Genomic DNA, 16,903 nt, shown 5'->3' with positions numbered 1-16,903 from the left:
AATATCTCTGAAATGTCTTTTGGATCTCTGGATAATCTAACACAATTACTTAAATGCATTTTAACTAATTAATCAGCTGCTTGAGTTAATTGATAGCACCAGCTTGCTTCCATGTGTATTTTTAACCCAGCAGCACAATTCCTAAAAATCAGTGCTTTTTAATTGTATGCAAGCAGGTACCAGAGAGGACTTCTTCTGTTGAAAAAACAAACCAGCCAAATTTGAATAAATTTGCAGAACTGCACTTGGTGTGTGTGTTTTTTTTTTAAATTGCTAGGGTCTTCCCTGACTAAATTGATCTTTCCTTTTATTGTGACGATTCCTGTCTTCATTCAAGGAGACTGCTGAGTCCGTTTCCATCTTAGGGTGTTTCTCTTGGAGCGCCTTTCCTTAATCACCGCAGACGCGAGACCATGTTGGGTAAAAGAGAGCAAGGAGGAAGTAATTTACCCAGCGTAACGTGGTTCTTTTTTTAAAGCTAGTGAGAATAGTTTTTCCTCTTGGAAAACTCAGGCATTTCCTTAATTTCCTCTCTTGGAGCTTTGTCTGGGTGGGGATTTCAGAAAAGGGTGTTAGTAAGCACGGGGCAGGCTGACACAACACAGGCCAAACGCAGTGTTCCTTGGAATAATTAATGGCAGGGGGCCACAAGGACATGAGGAATCTGGGACAAAGTTCTCTCCCACCTACCGATCCACCTCCAAAGAAATCCTCCTGCAGACAGAACATGCGTACTTCCCACACCATCAGCAAGGCTTGCTGCACTCTCTGAGTTAAAGTAGTCCTCGACTTGCAGCCAAAATTTCTGTTGCTAAGCGAGACATTTGTTAAGTGAGCTTTGCTCTGTTTTCCTTTCTTGCCACAGTTGTTAAGTGAATCACTGCAGTTGTTAAGTGAATCTGGCTTCCCCACTGACTTTGCTTATCAGAATGAGAATAGAACAGAACAGAACAGAACAGAATAGAACAGAATAGAACAGTGATGGCTAACCTTTTTGCCGTCACGTGCCAAAAGTGGGGGGAGCACGGGGGGGTTGCGCTCACACATAATTCAATGTGGCCCGTCCCCCCGTGCTCCCACACGCTTTTGGCACCAATGACACGGTGGGCCCGGTAGGCCCGTTTTTCACCCTCCCCAGGCTCCAGAGCCTTTCTTGGAGTCTGGGGAGGGCGAAAACGCCCCCCCCCCCAGGAGGCCCTCCAGAGGCCGGAAACGGCCCATTTGCCAACTTCCGATGGGACCCTTTTTCGCTCTCCCAGGCTCCAAAGCCTTTCTAGGAGCATGGGAAGGGCGAAAATGACCTCCCCCCCCCTGGAGGCCCTTCGGAGTGGAAGTTGGCAAACGGGCCCTTTCTGGCCTCTGGAAGGCCTCCGGGGGGGGAGGCCGTTTTCACCCTCCCCAGGCTCCTAGAAAGCCTCTGGAGCCTGGGGAGAGCAAAAAAAGGGGCCTTCTGGTCCCACCGGAAGTTGGCAAACGGGCCGTTTCCGGCCTCTGGAGGGCCTCGGGGGGGGGGGGGGAGGCCGTTTTCGTTTCCTTCCTTCCTTCCTTCCTTCCTTCCTTCCTTCCTTCCTTCCTTCCTTCCTTCCTATCTATCTATCTATTTATCTATCTATCTATCTATCTATCTTTCTTTCTTTCTTTCTTTCTTTCTTTCTTTCTTTCTTTCTTTCTTTCTTTCTTTCTTTCTTTCTTTCTTTCTTTCTTTCTTTCTTTCTTTCTTTCTTCTTGGCAGCTTGCAATTACAATTTAGTTAAAACATAAAATGTTTAAAATCAAACCTTACTACCAAAGATACATGGGAAGAGTGGGGACAGAGCGGTGGGAGGAGGGATCTGTTATTAATCAACCACCTCCATTTCGCTGATCCCTCCACTGGGCCGCTAAGCCCACTGGCAGAGCCAGGTCTTTAGGCCCTTACGAAAATATAGGAGGGTTGGGGCCAACCTCACATCGGGGGGGGGGAGGGGGGCAAGATATTCCAGAGGGCAGGAGCCACAGCAGAGAAAGTCCTCCGCCTGGACCCTGCCAGCCGGAATAATCGGGCTGATGGGACCCACATCATGCCTCCTCTGCCGGCATGTTCTGGATTCTAGTGAATAACCGAGCTCAGAGAGCACTAAGAAATGCATAAATCTATTTATCCCAAGCACAGAGTATCTGAGGACATCTTTGGCACCTTTTACATAAGGAAAAGAAAGAAACCGCAGGCAGCAGAGCCTACGGGGCTGGGAAGTCTTAGGTCGTGTTCTCGGTGCATCTGGAAATGGCTAGGTTAGGGAATAAGAGCCTTTTAGTTTTAATTTGCCCACTTTTGCAGCTCTCACGTTTCTTTTGTAAAATATATAAATTGGGTTTGTGATTCCTGGCTGGTTTCTCGAGTGCTCTTTACAGCAGGCCACCCACGGAAACATCGATGTGTCCAGCAAAATACCTTAGTATTTATTTAGGCCCTGAAAAGAAACACGGCTCTCAAAACCGCGGTAGAACAAAAACTGTATTAATCATCGTTATGAGCCAGCAATTTATCTGATTGTAACACAGCTTAGAACACAAACACTTGGCCCCATAATCTGCACTTGCATGGCCGAATCAGGATGTAGGATGAATTTTAAACCTGTTCTTTCTGACAATGAGATCTCCCACGGTCTTGCCAAATTGAATTTCCTAGATTCCAAGACTTGTGGTCTGAACACATCTACAGGGAGCCAGGCAGTGGTTAGTTCCTCCCGGTTCGGCCCGGTTCTCCCGAGCTGGTAGTGGTGACGATATGATGTCACCGAACCGGTTCTGCCCGCCCCCACCCACACCCCACACTCCACCCACCCACCCCCCGTGTTATTCTTACCTTTTATTTGGCCCCACCCCCAATCTATTGCTGCCTCCTGAGTCCCAGCTGATGGCTAGAGGGAAAAAAACTGTTTAAACTCTTGCCCTGGGGCTTCAAAGGGCCGCCCTACAGCTGATCAGTGGTAAAAGAAAACAAATGAGTAGACCGGTGCCTGCAAAAATAAATGGGTAGACTACTTCCTGCAAAAATACATGAGTAGATCAGTGCCTGCAAAAAATAAATGGGTAGATCGGTACAGCTCTGCAAGCAGTTAAAAGCCTGGTAGACCAGTACCTCTGCTAAATCCTAAAGAATTGTCACATGACCATCAAGCCATGCCCACAGAACCAGTAGTAAAAAAATTTAGAACCCACCCCTGGAGCCAGGTAGGGAAAAGGATGATGGTGGAGATGGTGGAAAAGGATGATGGTGGATGGATGAGAATTGCTCCATATAAATGCAAACAAGAATTTAAAGTTTCATTTCCCAGGTACCGGTAGTCCTTGACATAATTGAGTCCCTTTTTTTCAGTGCCATTTGTAACTTTCGAACGGTCATTAAATGAATGGTTGTAAGTCAAGGATGACCTTTTCTGCAGTCTTGAGCTATTGAAGTTGGGCCAATTTAGAAATGGTTAGTTTTCATTGGCATCGTGCGGAGTTTGATTTATTTAGGGATTGTTCCTTCTGGATTCCATGCCGCTGATACATTTTATTTGTTTGTTTTTAATATAGCAGGGAAAAAAGGGGGGAAAGTTATAATTAAATAAATCAGATTTCTGTAGCTCTTTTTATATGAAAACTATTTGGCAGTCTCCATCCCATTCATTCTCCCTGGGATTTTGTAACCCAAAATGTGGATCCAAAATTAGAATTCTGCCTTCTAGTTTGGGGGCAAAAATAATGATTAAAGCAGTGATGCCGAACTGTAAGTACTTTGCGCGTGTCAGGGCCGCGACCAGAAAAAGGAACTGTCCAGAGCAGTGGTGGATTGCCGCCGGTTCAGACCGGTTCGCAAGAACCGATAGTAAAACCAGCGGGAGGTCTTGCCCACTGCCCCGGATGTCATCATCAGTGATCTGTGAATGTGCAGAAGCAAGGCACGCATGTGAGCAAAGCACGTGTTCGTGCACGAACCCGTTGCAAACCGGTAGTAAAGGGAAGTAGAACCCACCCCTGGTCCAGAGGGCATGCACATGCCAGATAAGGTACTTCCGGTTTCTGGCATGCATGCCAGCAAGTCTTCCAGTTATTGCTGTGCATGCACACGCGCCGATTAGCTGGATGGCGCACATGCTCACGCCAGAAAATGGAAGACCAGCTCTTCCAGTTTCTGGCACTACCGCACGCACAAAGGCTAGCTGATCATCGCATGCACATGCGTGCCAGAAACCGGAAAGTGGAATGGGCGACGCCACACATGCCTGGCGACATGGCTACATGTGCCACTGTGGGCATGCATGCCATAGGTTCGCCATCAGGGAATTAAAGCATGAAACAAAAAATGGATAAAAAGAGTAAAGACAATGCAGGTAGGCCTCAACTCATGACCACAAGTGGAAGCAAAATTTCTGTTCCTAAGCAAAGCTGTGAAGTGTTGTCCCAGATCCTAGGACAGGGATGGCTAACCTTTTCCAGTCTGAGTGCCCAAAGCGCACGAACGCACCCGAACCCCCCCAAATGCAATGCACGTGCAGCCCCTGCATGCGCCCTGCCCCCACGCATGCACACACCTCTGCACGCACCCCACTCACGCATGTGTGTGTGGCCCGTGCATGCGCCCTCCCCCCCACGCATGCACACGTGGGGGGCCCGCATCTGCCCCGCCCCCCCGCACGCACTCAGTCCCTTGCACATGCGCGGCAGAGACCCAAAGACCAGCTGTCTGGCAGGAGGCGCGCGCACATGCACAATGGAGCTGAACTGGGGCGACGGGTTGCGTGCCCACAGTGAGGGGGCTGCGTGCCACCTCTGGGTTTGCCATCACGGTCCTACGACATGTTTTTTTTACCAGGGTTCTTAAGAAAATCACTACAGTTGTTAAGGGAGTCATGCGGTTGTTAAGTGAATATAGCTTTGTCCATTGACTGTGCTTGTTGGAAACTGCCTGGGAAGGTCACAAATGATGATCACATGATATGATGATGGTGGTGATGATGATGAAAAACAACTCTGATGTGAGAAGAAGCAGGGATCCTACAGACCACATGGAGGACTTCTTCCATCCCTTTTCTGCTAATAAATACACATAGTCCTCCCCTTATGGCCACAATTGGGACCAGAATTTCTGTTGCCAAGCAAGATGGTTGTTAAGTGAGTTATGCTTGATTTTATAACCTTTTTGGTCATAGCTGTTAAGTGAATTATGAGGTCATTAAGCGAATCCAGTTTCCCCTATTAACCTTGCTTGCTGGAAGTTGGCTGGGAAGGTAGCAAATGGGGATGACATAACTCTGGAACCCCTTTTCATTAAGTTACTGTGAATTTCTCATTCACACTCAGCAAAGACTTTTAAGAGAGAATTTACAGTCACAGACCTTATCTGGCTTGGAGAGCTGCCAGGCCGATATCTTCAAAACTTGGCAAGAAGTCTCGGAGAGTCACGAACCAATTAAGTGAACTAATTGTCTCCTGCAAACTCCACTCCCCTTTCGCTCCTCTTTTATTCCCTCTGGGAGGGGCTATTCATCGTCCACTTGTGGCCTTACTCCCAAGTCGACCCTTGTTCTTTAGCTGTTCCCTTCATCTGGCAACTCTGCCCATGCACACACTGGGAACAGGCTCCAGCTGTTCATCTGCCTCACTGATGTCTGACTCCAAAGGCAGCTGATCACTGGCATCCGGCCCTGGCCCCCTCTCTGCCTCCGATGCAGAGCCCTCATCAGAGCCTTCCCCAGACTCCAGGACTGGCCCATGTTCCTCCCCAACCTCCTCACTGTCTGAATCTGCTGCCAGCTCCTCTGGCTGCTGGCGGGCCACAACAGCGAACTTCTGACAAGCAAAGTCAATGGGGAAGCCAGATTCACTGAACAGCCGTGTTACTAACTTAACAGCTGCAGTCATTCACTTAATAATAGTGGCACAAAAGGTTCTAAAATGGGACAAATGTTTATCTTAGCAACAAGAATTTGGGGCTCAATTTTGGTCGTAAGTCGAGGACTACCTGTAGAAGGTGAAAAACATCTATGCTTGTGGCCTAACTGTTTCACTCCTTGTACCTTTCTAATCTTGTCCTTTTTCTTCTCCAATTCCTGCAAGCGTTTCTTTCTTTGGGTGATGCCATCCTCCTATTATTTCTGGAGTTACGAGCAAATACAGCCATTTCTTTCCTGTCTACCCTCTCTGGCCTCCACTAGAGCAAGATTAAAGCTATTTCTTCCGGCGTTGAGTCAATAAAAATAAAAAGCAAAGCGTAGCAAACTGTGTCCCTCTAGGAAATGCCACTTCAAGAGGTGAAAGGGAACAGGCATCTGGAACAAATAAAACCCTCTCTGAATCTTCTCTGTAAATTGGGCCTCGTAAAGCTTGCTGTTAGCGGACAAAGAGAATGTGGCTTGCCATCCAGTCTTTGACTATGTCTCTCTCCCCTCCCCTCTTAGGCTGAGGGAATTTCTGTCAACTTCCAGTTTTCTGGAGCTTGTAGGAAATATTCCTTTATCAGCGACAGAGAGAAGGGAATGCCATCGATGGCTAAAAAAAAGGAAGCCTTGCAGGGTTTATACCCAGCCAAACGAAGGTACAGGTAGTCTCGACTTATGACCACAATTGAGCAAAATTTCTGTTGCTAAGTGAGGCAGTTGTTAAGTGGGTTTTGCCCCATTTTAACCAGCAGTGGAATCCAGGTTCCGACAGGTTCTGGAGAACCGGTAGCGGAAATTTTGAGCAGTTCGGAGAACTAGCAAATACCACCTCTGGCTGGCCCCAGAGTAGGGAGGGAATGGTGATTTTGCAGTATCCTTCCCCTGAAGTGGGGTGAGAATGGAGATTTTGCAGTATCCTTCCTCTGACATGCCCACCAAGCCACACCACGCCCACCAAGCCACGCCCACAGAACCGGTAGTAAAAAAAAAAATGGATTTCACTACTGATTTTAACCCCCTTTCTTGCCACAATTGTTAAGTGAAGCAGTGCAGATGTTAAGTTAGTAAACAGAGTTGTTAAGTGAATCTAGCTTCCCCATTGACTTTGCTTGTCAGAAGGTCGCAAAAGGGGATCACAAGACCCCGGGACACTGCGACTGTCATAAATACGAGTCAGTTCCCAAGCGTCCGAATTTTGATCCTGTGACCGTCGGGGGTGCTGCAGTAGTTGTTACGTGTTCTTAAGAAACTTTTTTCAGTGCCGTTGTATCTTTGAATGGTCACTAAATGAACTGTTGTAGGTTGAGTACTATCTGTAATGGAAATTCTTGTCCCAATTGTAGTCATACGTCATGGCCTACCAGTGCCAACTTTAAAGCTATTATCAGGCTTCTATACTTTTGATTTATTATTCAAGCACGTCGCACTAAATATTGACAATTAGGCGGATGTTTTTCGCGACTGTTTTCCCCCCCAAAATGACTCCAAGCGCCTTCTGTCTTTGCCGCCTTCCGTAATCTTTAGCCTCAACAGCTTAATGGCTGGGTGTTTTTTTATATATTTTTAATCTCCCACTCATTTTTCTGACCGGTTTCCTTCACCCCACCCCTTTTATCTCTTTTGCAGCCCGGTTTAGGCTCACCGATGCTAAACGACTGTTTTTAAACGTGACCTCCATCACGGGAAATGCATACAAATAAGCAATAGACCCAAACAGAACTAAAATAACATCAGCTAAAACAATCACAGTCACATCCACGGGTAAAAGCATTGTTCCATATGCAGCCGTAACATGGGAAAAGTACTTTGAATTTCCTAGATCAGATTGTAACTGATTTTCGCATTGACTGGTTTGATTCTCTCAACAAAAGAGGATTTTCTTTTGTGAGTTATTTTTGTGCTCTTCCTTAAGTCGGCTGTGCAGCCTCCATGGTTTTAAGTGGAGCGTGATAGAGAGAGGCATTGCATTAACATTTCCAGGTCTACCTGGCGCCTGGGTCTCGGATAAAGGGAAGCAGAAGTTCTTCCTGCTTTGTAGGCTGCAGGTCGGTCTCACGTTCACTGGACAGCTTCCCCAGAGCGTGCTGGAAACGCTCCTGGCTGCAATGGTAAAGAAAATCCGAGTTGGTAATACTTGGCAATAATATCCCATAGAACAAAATTTCTCAACCTTGGCAACTTTAAGACAGGTGGACTTCAATTCCCAGAATTCCCCAGCCCAGCATGCATCAATTAAAATAAACTTTCACGAGTCCCTGTGATTCAGTAAACAAAACAAAACAAATAATTTTAATATGCAAAGAAAAGTTCTAAATTTTCTGAAGACCAGCAAAGGAAGGCTGGTAGACAAGGAAGGTGCTGGGCTGGGGAAGTCCACAAGTCTTAAAGTTGCCAAGTTTGGAGATCCCTGGCCTACAGCAATAAGAGTGCTAGTATAAGAGCCTCGGTGGTGCAGTAGACTAAGTGCTGTTAAGTGCTAGCATTTAGCTGCCAGCTGCCTGCAATTAGTGCAAGTTCAAATCTCACCAGGCTCAAGGTTGACTCAGCCTTCCATCCTTTCGAGGTAGGTAAATTGAGGACCCGGATTGTGGGGGCAATAAGCTGACTTTGTATAGAACAACACCGCTTAGTGGGGGCCGAATGCCCTAATAAGCAGGTATATACATAAAAAGTATGCAGGCTATTGCTATAATGCATTGTAAGCTGCCCTGAGTCTACGGAGAAGGGCGGCATATATATTGGACTAATAAATAAATAAATAATAAATAAATAAATAAATAAATAAATAAATAAATATTATTTATTTTATTATTAATAATAATTAATAATAAAATATTATTTATTTTATTATTAATAAAATATTAATAATAAGAAATAATATTATTATTATTTCTAGCAGAGTCCGTTTCCTGATTTTGACTACTGACAAAGAACAAGTCATCTTGAGAATGCTACCAGCTGCCTTGTTGCGCGCCCACCCACCCCAAGATCTCTGAGATCGCTTGAGCAAGCTGTGGATACGAAACATAATAAAGATCTCCAAATACTGCTACAGCTGCCTTCAATTGCAAAAGCAGGAGTAAAAATAGCTTTATCTTGGACTGCTGTGACCCACTTAACCATGATCCTCACAGCCTTGTTTCCAAGGAAACCTTGGTACTCAGGTGCTGGATAGATCTTCTCCCACGCAGGCAGCCCACATATTAACACACACACACACACACACACATACACACAGAGTGGTGAGATCCTTTTATCAATGTGGCTTGCGGAAAAACCATTTCCTTGCATCTGAGCGAACACTGAATCCGTGTCCTGTTGGGGTTTCCGTTGAGGCAGGTCACACAGGGGCATCCACAGGATGCAGTCGAAAAAGTCAGTGTTTTCCAAACTTGGCAAGTTTAAATAGCATGGAGTCCCCAGCTGGGGGATTGTGGGAGTTGAAGTCCAGGCCATGTTGAATTGGCCAAGTTTGAAAAATATTGGTCTAGAGCAGTGATGGCTAACTTTTTTGCTGTCGCGTGCCAAAAGCGGGAAGAGCACGGGGAGGTTGCCAACGTGTGTGCCCACCCCCATAATTGCACCACCCAGTTTTAGCATGATGGCATGGTGGGCCCAGTAGCCCCGTTTTTTCACCCTCCCCAGGCTCCAGGTGCTTTCTAGGAGCCTGGGGAGGGTGAAAACAGCCTTCCCCACCCGCTGAGAGGCCCTCTGGAGGCTGGAAACAGCTCATTTCCCAACTTCCGGTAGGACCGGAAGGCCCAAAAATCAGCTGGCCGGCACATGCATGTGCGCGGGAACTGAACTACGACAATGCTCGCGTGCCCACATATATGATTCCGTGTGCCACCTGTGGCACCCGTGCCATAGGTTCGCCATCACGGATCTAGAGGCTGGCTGCGAAGTGATTGAGGCTGTGCTGATTTTTAATGGGCATCGCATCTTTTTTTGACCACACACACCTTGTTGGCACCTGCAGGCGGGTGAGTGCCAGAGAGTTGGGCAAACTCAGAGATTATCCTTGGAAGTGTTACTTTGCACCTGTCGTATTTCTTTTTCTCACCTGAAAAAAAAAAAAAAGACCCATTTGAAAGTCATTTGGTAGTTCTGAATCCCAGACCTTAAAATTAGAGGCAGGTAATACGTACAGGTAACACAAACAGACACCTAAAAATCTTTCTTCCTCCCTGCGAGTTTCCTACTGTATCTTTACTTTTTGGTTTTGTTCACTTTATTTAAAGGAAGACTTTAAAGGCACTGATGTTACCTAGTTTGGGTAATGATACGCCTGCAAGAAAACAAGCGAGCTCAGAGAACACCAAGGACCCCTTATTTCAACCCTGATCTACAAATATTCTCCTTAATTGTAATTCAAAGGGCCCTGGCACTGAGAAAAACAAAACACTGGCCTGTATTATCTGTTCTGAAATATTTTAAAATAAATTCACATTGCTACGTGTTTTTCTAAAACATACAGCGGGAACTGTTCTTAATGCACAAGAGGGCAGGTAGCATGAAAGGAGAGAAGGACAGAATATCCAAAACAAAATACAACGAATGATAAAAAGAACGTCAAAATAAGTAATCTTCAGAAGCCCAGAATTTAAAACATCCACATTTAGTTTTCTTATTCAGAAAAGGATTTATATAGATAAAGGTAGCCTGTAAGAAAATTATAAGATAAACAGGGAAACGAATTGTTCCAGATAGTTGCAGACTGAATCCCTCTTTAGATGCCGGGCACTGGCTAGCATGAATAAAATACTTCTACTGCTTGCAAACTGACAGTTTTGTGGTGCTAGGAAAATGAGTAACACTCTGCAATTATTAGGGATCCTCTTCTTCCAAGAAATGGGGTGTTCTTTAAGCCAGCAGTCCCCAACTTTTCTGGCTCTAGGGACCAACTTTGGAAGAAAAGTTGTCTTCCGTGGTTTCACATATACAGCTTATACAACTCCTGCACACGTGCAGATGAAGCTGGGCTCGCTCACCCATTGCTTACGCAGCCTAGTTCCCACAGACTGCAAACCAGTACAGGCCCGCAAATTGGGGGTTGGGGACCCCTGCTTTAAACAATAGTAATGAAACGCTAAAACTTCTTGCAGACATTTCATTACCAAACTAGGTTACATCATCAGTGCTAGTAAAGGAGTGGGGTTTGCTCTCATTTTATATACTTGTGGCTTGCCCTGTCAGTGTTGGTGGGAGTGGTCTTTCTTGATTAGGCTGTTCTTTATTTTTATTATTTGTTAGCTTGTTTGTTTGAGTTAGTAGTTTCTTGACTGGGGTATTATTTGCTTCTTGATTGTTGGCCTAGTGTTATCTTGACTTCAATTTCTGCTCATCCGGGTGTTGACTGATGGTGAGGAGGTATTTTGGTCTTTTTGTTTCCTTTTGGACTTTTTGATTGTCTCTTTAAAATGGTATGTAGATGTTGTTTATCTCTATGTGCCTATTGATGGCTGATTTGTTTGAGTGCACCACACAAATCGGCCATGTAAATCAAGGTAAACATACCATCAGACCTTTTCTCTGGGTTCAAATAGTGCCAGACAGACAAAGATAATTCCAACATTGTGGAATGTCTGCCACAGGAGTAGAGAATTCATAAGGAATTCCTCCAATTGTCATCCCTGATCATTGGCCATACTGGCTAGGAAGGTGGAGCTGAGCTTTCCCTTTTTCTGACTTCAAAGGTTGAATTGTCCCATCGTCCTGTGCGCTCCCATAGAGTGGGCCTCCTCAAGGTGCCGTCAGCCAGACAATGTCGGCTGGTGGCCCCTAGGGGGAGAACGTTCTCTGTGGGAGCGCCGACCCTCTGGAATGGGCTGCCCACTGGCCTTAGGACAGTCCCTGACCTCCTCTCCTTCCGCCGCGAATTGAAGATGTGGCTCTTTCATCAAATGGGCTGATCCGCAGGGGTGATTTTAAATAATTTTAATTAATTTTTAATTGGATTTTTAATGTTTATGTAATTTTTGTTCTGTTCTTTGTAAGCAGCCCTGAGTCCTTCGGGAGAAGGGCGGCATATAAATTACATACATACATACATACATACATTGGGTTGTAAACTAAATCCATATTCAGTGGTTTAATGGATCTGATGAGATAACCCATTCTAAAAGGAGAGGAGATAGGATGATTTAATGTAGTTTTCTTATTAGATGGGGAGAAGATTGATATGGAAGCGCGGAATGTAAGAAATGTTAGGAGACCAGGCAAGTTCTAGAAAAGTAGGATGAGGACCGGAGAGGTTGACATCCAACTGGTCAAGAAGCAACCACTCTGGTGTTCAAACCATTTCAGTTTGGACAACAGTGGTTTATTCTTCATGAAGAGCACTCTGGAGTTGGTATGTTCATTTAACAGAATAACAGAGTTGGAAGGGACCTTGGAGGTCTTTTAGTCCAACCCCCTGCTCAAGCAGGAAACTCTATACCGTTTCAGACAAATGGTTGTCCAACCTCTTCTTATGAATGAGCCAATATAGAAAGCTGTTCTAAGGGGCTCCTGACTTGTAGGCATCTTGGGATCTTACAAACTGTCATTTCTATTAATTGCAAGCAAACTTCTACTGCAGGAATGGCCTCACTTTCTGAAATGCTATTTGAGAGGCTTTTAAGATTAAGTCTTGGTGCCACAGTTGTATGACTGATGCTCATGAATGTTTTTCCTTCCACTCTCACCTTTTAAATGTCCAAATTTCACATTTGTTTTATATTGAATGCTTTGATTTATCATAAATTATTTCCTTGCCTGGACTTTCTCTTTTATTCCAATTATGAGCCTCTCGCTGAGAAGTTTTACCCTGGAATGCAGCATAGAAGTATATTAAGTAAATAAGTTAGTGGAATTTGATAGGGGTTCAATTGTGCTCAGTCTGTTACCGGATTAAACCATTTTAAAACATCTCAAGTAACAATGAAATTGCCTCTAAGGCAAGTCAGAATTGTATTATGCTAATAAAAAGGCAGTTGGGGAAAAAAAAACAACCAGTTGCGATCCTACAATTTGTTCTCAAAGTGACTGTCCAGATGCTTCTGCATTTATCAGGCTGTAAAAAGTGATCTTTACTTTCAGATTTGCAAAATTCTGTTAATTAGCCTTGCAATAAAGTAGAATTACAGTAGTTCATTTGGTTGTTTTTCCTGTCTGGTCTACCTGGGAAAGTTGACACCTGGTGATACTGTACACAAATGGAAAGCATTTTCCTATTACAATAATTTTGGATGAATACCAGAATTTGAAAAATCTAGTCCAAGCATCCACGATCTGAGTTCCTATGGACTTCAATTCCCAGAATACTTTATGATGGTCATGGATGCATGATATGTGATGGTCTTAAAACTTTGAAGCAATAGCATTTTTCACACTGCATTGCAATGGTGAAGTTTGATTGTATGAATAGCATGCAATTCTACTCTTAATCATCATAAGCTTACTTTGTTCTAGCAACTCTTAGGAAAAATTAAAATGAGCGGTTTGTCTGAACCAGCATTTCAAGAGGTTCTAAAGATCTGGAAGGCCAGAGACAGTTACATTCTGCTCCTTGCCATAATCATGAGTATTTTCTGGTTCTTCTTATTGAACTTATAACCATCTTCCTTTTTTCCCCTGTTTTATGCCAGGGCTGTCACCCATTGCCACATGAAGCAGAAATTGCACACACCAAAAAACTGTTCAGGAGGAGGAGGAACGACCGGAGGTAGGGGAAAGACTTTGCATTCTGAATTTCTGTCAATAATTCCCCCTTGCCCCCCTCCCCAAAAACTGGTTCTTCTTATTGTCCACATCAGAAATGAAGCAGATCTAGTAATGGTGGCCTGAATAAAAGTCAGAATAGAGTTAGAAATAAGAAACGGGGGGAATATTAGTATACACATTTTTATATAATAAAATAAAAGCAGTAACCAGATGGAAAGATTAGAGATTGAAAGATGGTATTACTATATATGCCCAGCTAATATTGTGATTGGCATTAGAATGGCACACTGAAACACTGAACAATTAAATAATGAAGGATTATATTTTAATACGAAAATGTGTATCAACACTAAGATTACAAAAGCTTGACTAATATAACAAATATTATTAATATCATTGTTATTTGTACTAAAAAGAATGATACTCAGATGCCACACTGTTCATGTATTGAAGTTGATGTATATCTTATATACATCATATATATATATATGTGTGTGTGTGTGCGTGTGTGTGTGCGTGTGTGTGTGTACAAACACACACACACACACACACGTGGTATTTAGCCGGTTCGGACCAGTTCACCTGAACCGGTAGCAGAAATTGCGGGTGAGCCCACACACCTGCCCCAGCTCTATGCCATCCTATTTAGGCACTTTTTTTAAGCCGGGCGCATGCGCAAAAGGCACACGCACCAGCAAAGTGCATGCGCAGAAGGTCGGGCGCAAAGAAATGAAGCAGAGATGGAAACTTCCAATGCTGTTGTGGCCCGCCAGCGGCCTGCACAGATCGTGGCTGATCCCGACAACGAGGAGGCTGGTGTGGTGTCGCGCCAGCAGCCGGCGGTTGCGTCGGACAGTGAGGAGGCTGAAGAGGATGTGGTGCCAGAGGCAGAGACTCAGCCAGGGCCTTCAGAACCTCCAGAGGCTCCTTCAAGTGGAGAGAGCGAAGTGGAGGAGCCTCTTCTCAATGCTCGAGCACGCAGGGCTGCCAAAAGGCAGGAGTGGCTACTCAGGAGGAGGAGGTCTCCTCGAGAGTAAGGCTTGAGGATAATTGGCCACTCCCTTAGCCTAGTTAAGTCACACACGGTTAGTAAGTTTCTTGCTGGAAACAACTTGTAATTATCATCAGAGCATTTTTGGAAAAGTCTTATCGTATTTTGTTTTCTGAGCTGGTTGCCAACCTTTGCCGGACTTTGGTTTATTCTTGCTACTTAATAAATTTGATAAGGACCGTTGGTGTGTGTCAATATCCTCGGAAATCCAGAGCTGGGGCAGAACAAATGCCAGTTTGAAGTTTTGCAGGACTCATCCTATTATTAGCAACAAAAAGTTGCTTCCAGTGATGAACCAGGATAGGCAGTGAATCAGAGCTTGTACAATTCTCCACTCTGTGAAATTGTTTTCTACTCTATACATGCATCACGGTGAAGGCATCCTCAGGGAGCCATGTTGACAGATGCCTCACAATTCCCTCACAGCAGGGATGAGTGGTGGCCCTACTGCTCTCAAGCAAGGAGCACATGGAAAGTGTCAGCGTTCTAGAAACCCCCCAACTCCAAGTAAAACTCTGAAGCAAGCATTTTTCAAAGTTCTATTTACTAGAATAGGTAAACTGGCACATCTGGGAAAACCTGACTCTGAGAGGTCCGGGTTTTCCCTCAGTAAATCAAAACCTCCAAAACCATCCCCTCAGTCCTCAGTCGATCACATGCTCCAATCAACATCCGTCCCATCTCGAGACAGCACTCAACCACTCCTCCAGATGCAGGATCGGCCTGACCTTGACCGACAGGAAGAATGCTATTATGTCTACAGACAACCCCACTACTAAATCCCCCCTCCTACTTTCCCACACATGAGAAGGCGGCAGCATGGAAGCTTCCGGCCTAATATGGCTTCCAAAGCTGACAGAAAAGAGAGCTGAGAGCTAAGTCTTCTTCTTAAGTGCTGTGTCCACAAGTCCTTAGATGGGTCCTTCCCAGTGGTGGGTTGCTACCAGTTCAGTCTGGTTCTTGCAAACCCTCAGGCCTCAGTTTATATGGGCCTGCAGTACAGGAAGAATGCGGTACAAGTAGTCCTCGACATACGACCATAATTGAGCCCAACATTTTCATTGCTAAGCAAGACAGTTGTTAAATGAATTTTACCCCATTTTATGACCTTTCTTAGTATGGTTGTTAAGTGAATCACTGCAGTTGTTAAGTGAATCTGGGTTCCCCATTGACTTGTCCGAAGGTCACAAAAAGTGATCACTTCCCCATTGACTTTGCTTGTCCGAAGGTCACACTGCAACCCTCATAAATACATGCCAAACATCCAAATTTTGATCACGTGACCATGGGAATGCTACAATGCTGTGAAAAATGACTATCAAAGAGTCACTAAATGGATGGTTTTTAAGTCAAGGACTACCTGTATAAGCTAAACTCCCTCATTCCTTATCTCTTCAGGCTGCAAGAGGTATTTGGTCAATATTCACTGATTAAATAACAAGAGACAGCCTTTCTACTTGAGTGACTTTTCTACAGGTGATTTGACTCGGTGTTTGAATAACCAAAACCAAAATGTTTTTGTTGCTAATGTTTTAATTGACTTCCTATCTGGAGGAAATGACACCTTGCTTTCCATATGAAGCTTAAAATAGCTGTTGGCAAATACGCTTTGTTTGTTATGTTTCCGCAAAAAAAAAAAAAAGCATTTTCTAAGCTCCTTCCCGGTGAACCATTTTTCTTCGTTTCCACCTTTGATAACAAGCTTGGCTGAGGTTTCTGAAGGAGAAGAAGAAGCTGGATAAGATTTCTCTCCCCCCCACCCCTGCCTTCTTAATAGTTTACTTAGCTAGGCTTTATTTATGTACTTTTGTTAGGCTTAGATCCTGCCTTTATTTGTACAACCCAGAACGGTGTACACAATGGTTGCCCCTCCTATTTTTCGCACGACAAAATGGCTGTGAGGTGGGTTTGGCTGAGGGAGAATGACTGGCCCAAAATCACCCTGTCATCTTGCAGGCCTGAGGGGAAACTAGAACTCACCATCGCCCAGTTTCTAGCTCAGGACCTTCACATATTACACCAACCTGGTTGACCCATTACCGCATCCTATTCTTCCTCCCTTAAAACAGGAAGAAAACACCTAAAAGGAATGGAGGGAGGGAAAAGGAACAACAGATAACTTATATAATTTATATATATAAATATATAAATAAATATATAATTTATTTATATATGAATACTATAAGATATAAAAATACAAAAGAAAATAATAGGAAAGATAGGGGATAGTGCAGTGGTAATA

General features: G+C 44.4%; 1 protein-coding gene across 1 annotated transcript in view; it reads left to right on the top strand.

The window, feature by feature from the left end:
- Positions 1 to 16,903, top strand: part of CTIF (cap binding complex dependent translation initiation factor) — a 114,172-nt gene that overhangs the window by 32,918 nt on the left and 64,351 nt on the right. The window contains exon 6 of the mRNA XM_070935998.1: positions 13,535 to 13,611. Within this exon, the coding sequence (XP_070792099.1) occupies positions 13,535 to 13,611 (77 nt within the window). The remainder of the gene's footprint in view (positions 1 to 13,534; positions 13,612 to 16,903) is intronic.

Source organism: Pituophis catenifer, unplaced genomic scaffold, assembly GCF_029215685.1.
Source record: "Pituophis catenifer annectens isolate HBS135680 unplaced genomic scaffold, rPitCat1.0.hap2 SCAF_2, whole genome shotgun sequence".
In the NCBI taxonomy this organism is placed as follows: domain Eukaryota; kingdom Metazoa; phylum Chordata; class Lepidosauria; order Squamata; family Colubridae; genus Pituophis; species Pituophis catenifer.
Note: the sequence above shows the minus strand (reverse complement) of the source record. Positions and strands in the feature narration are given on the sequence as shown.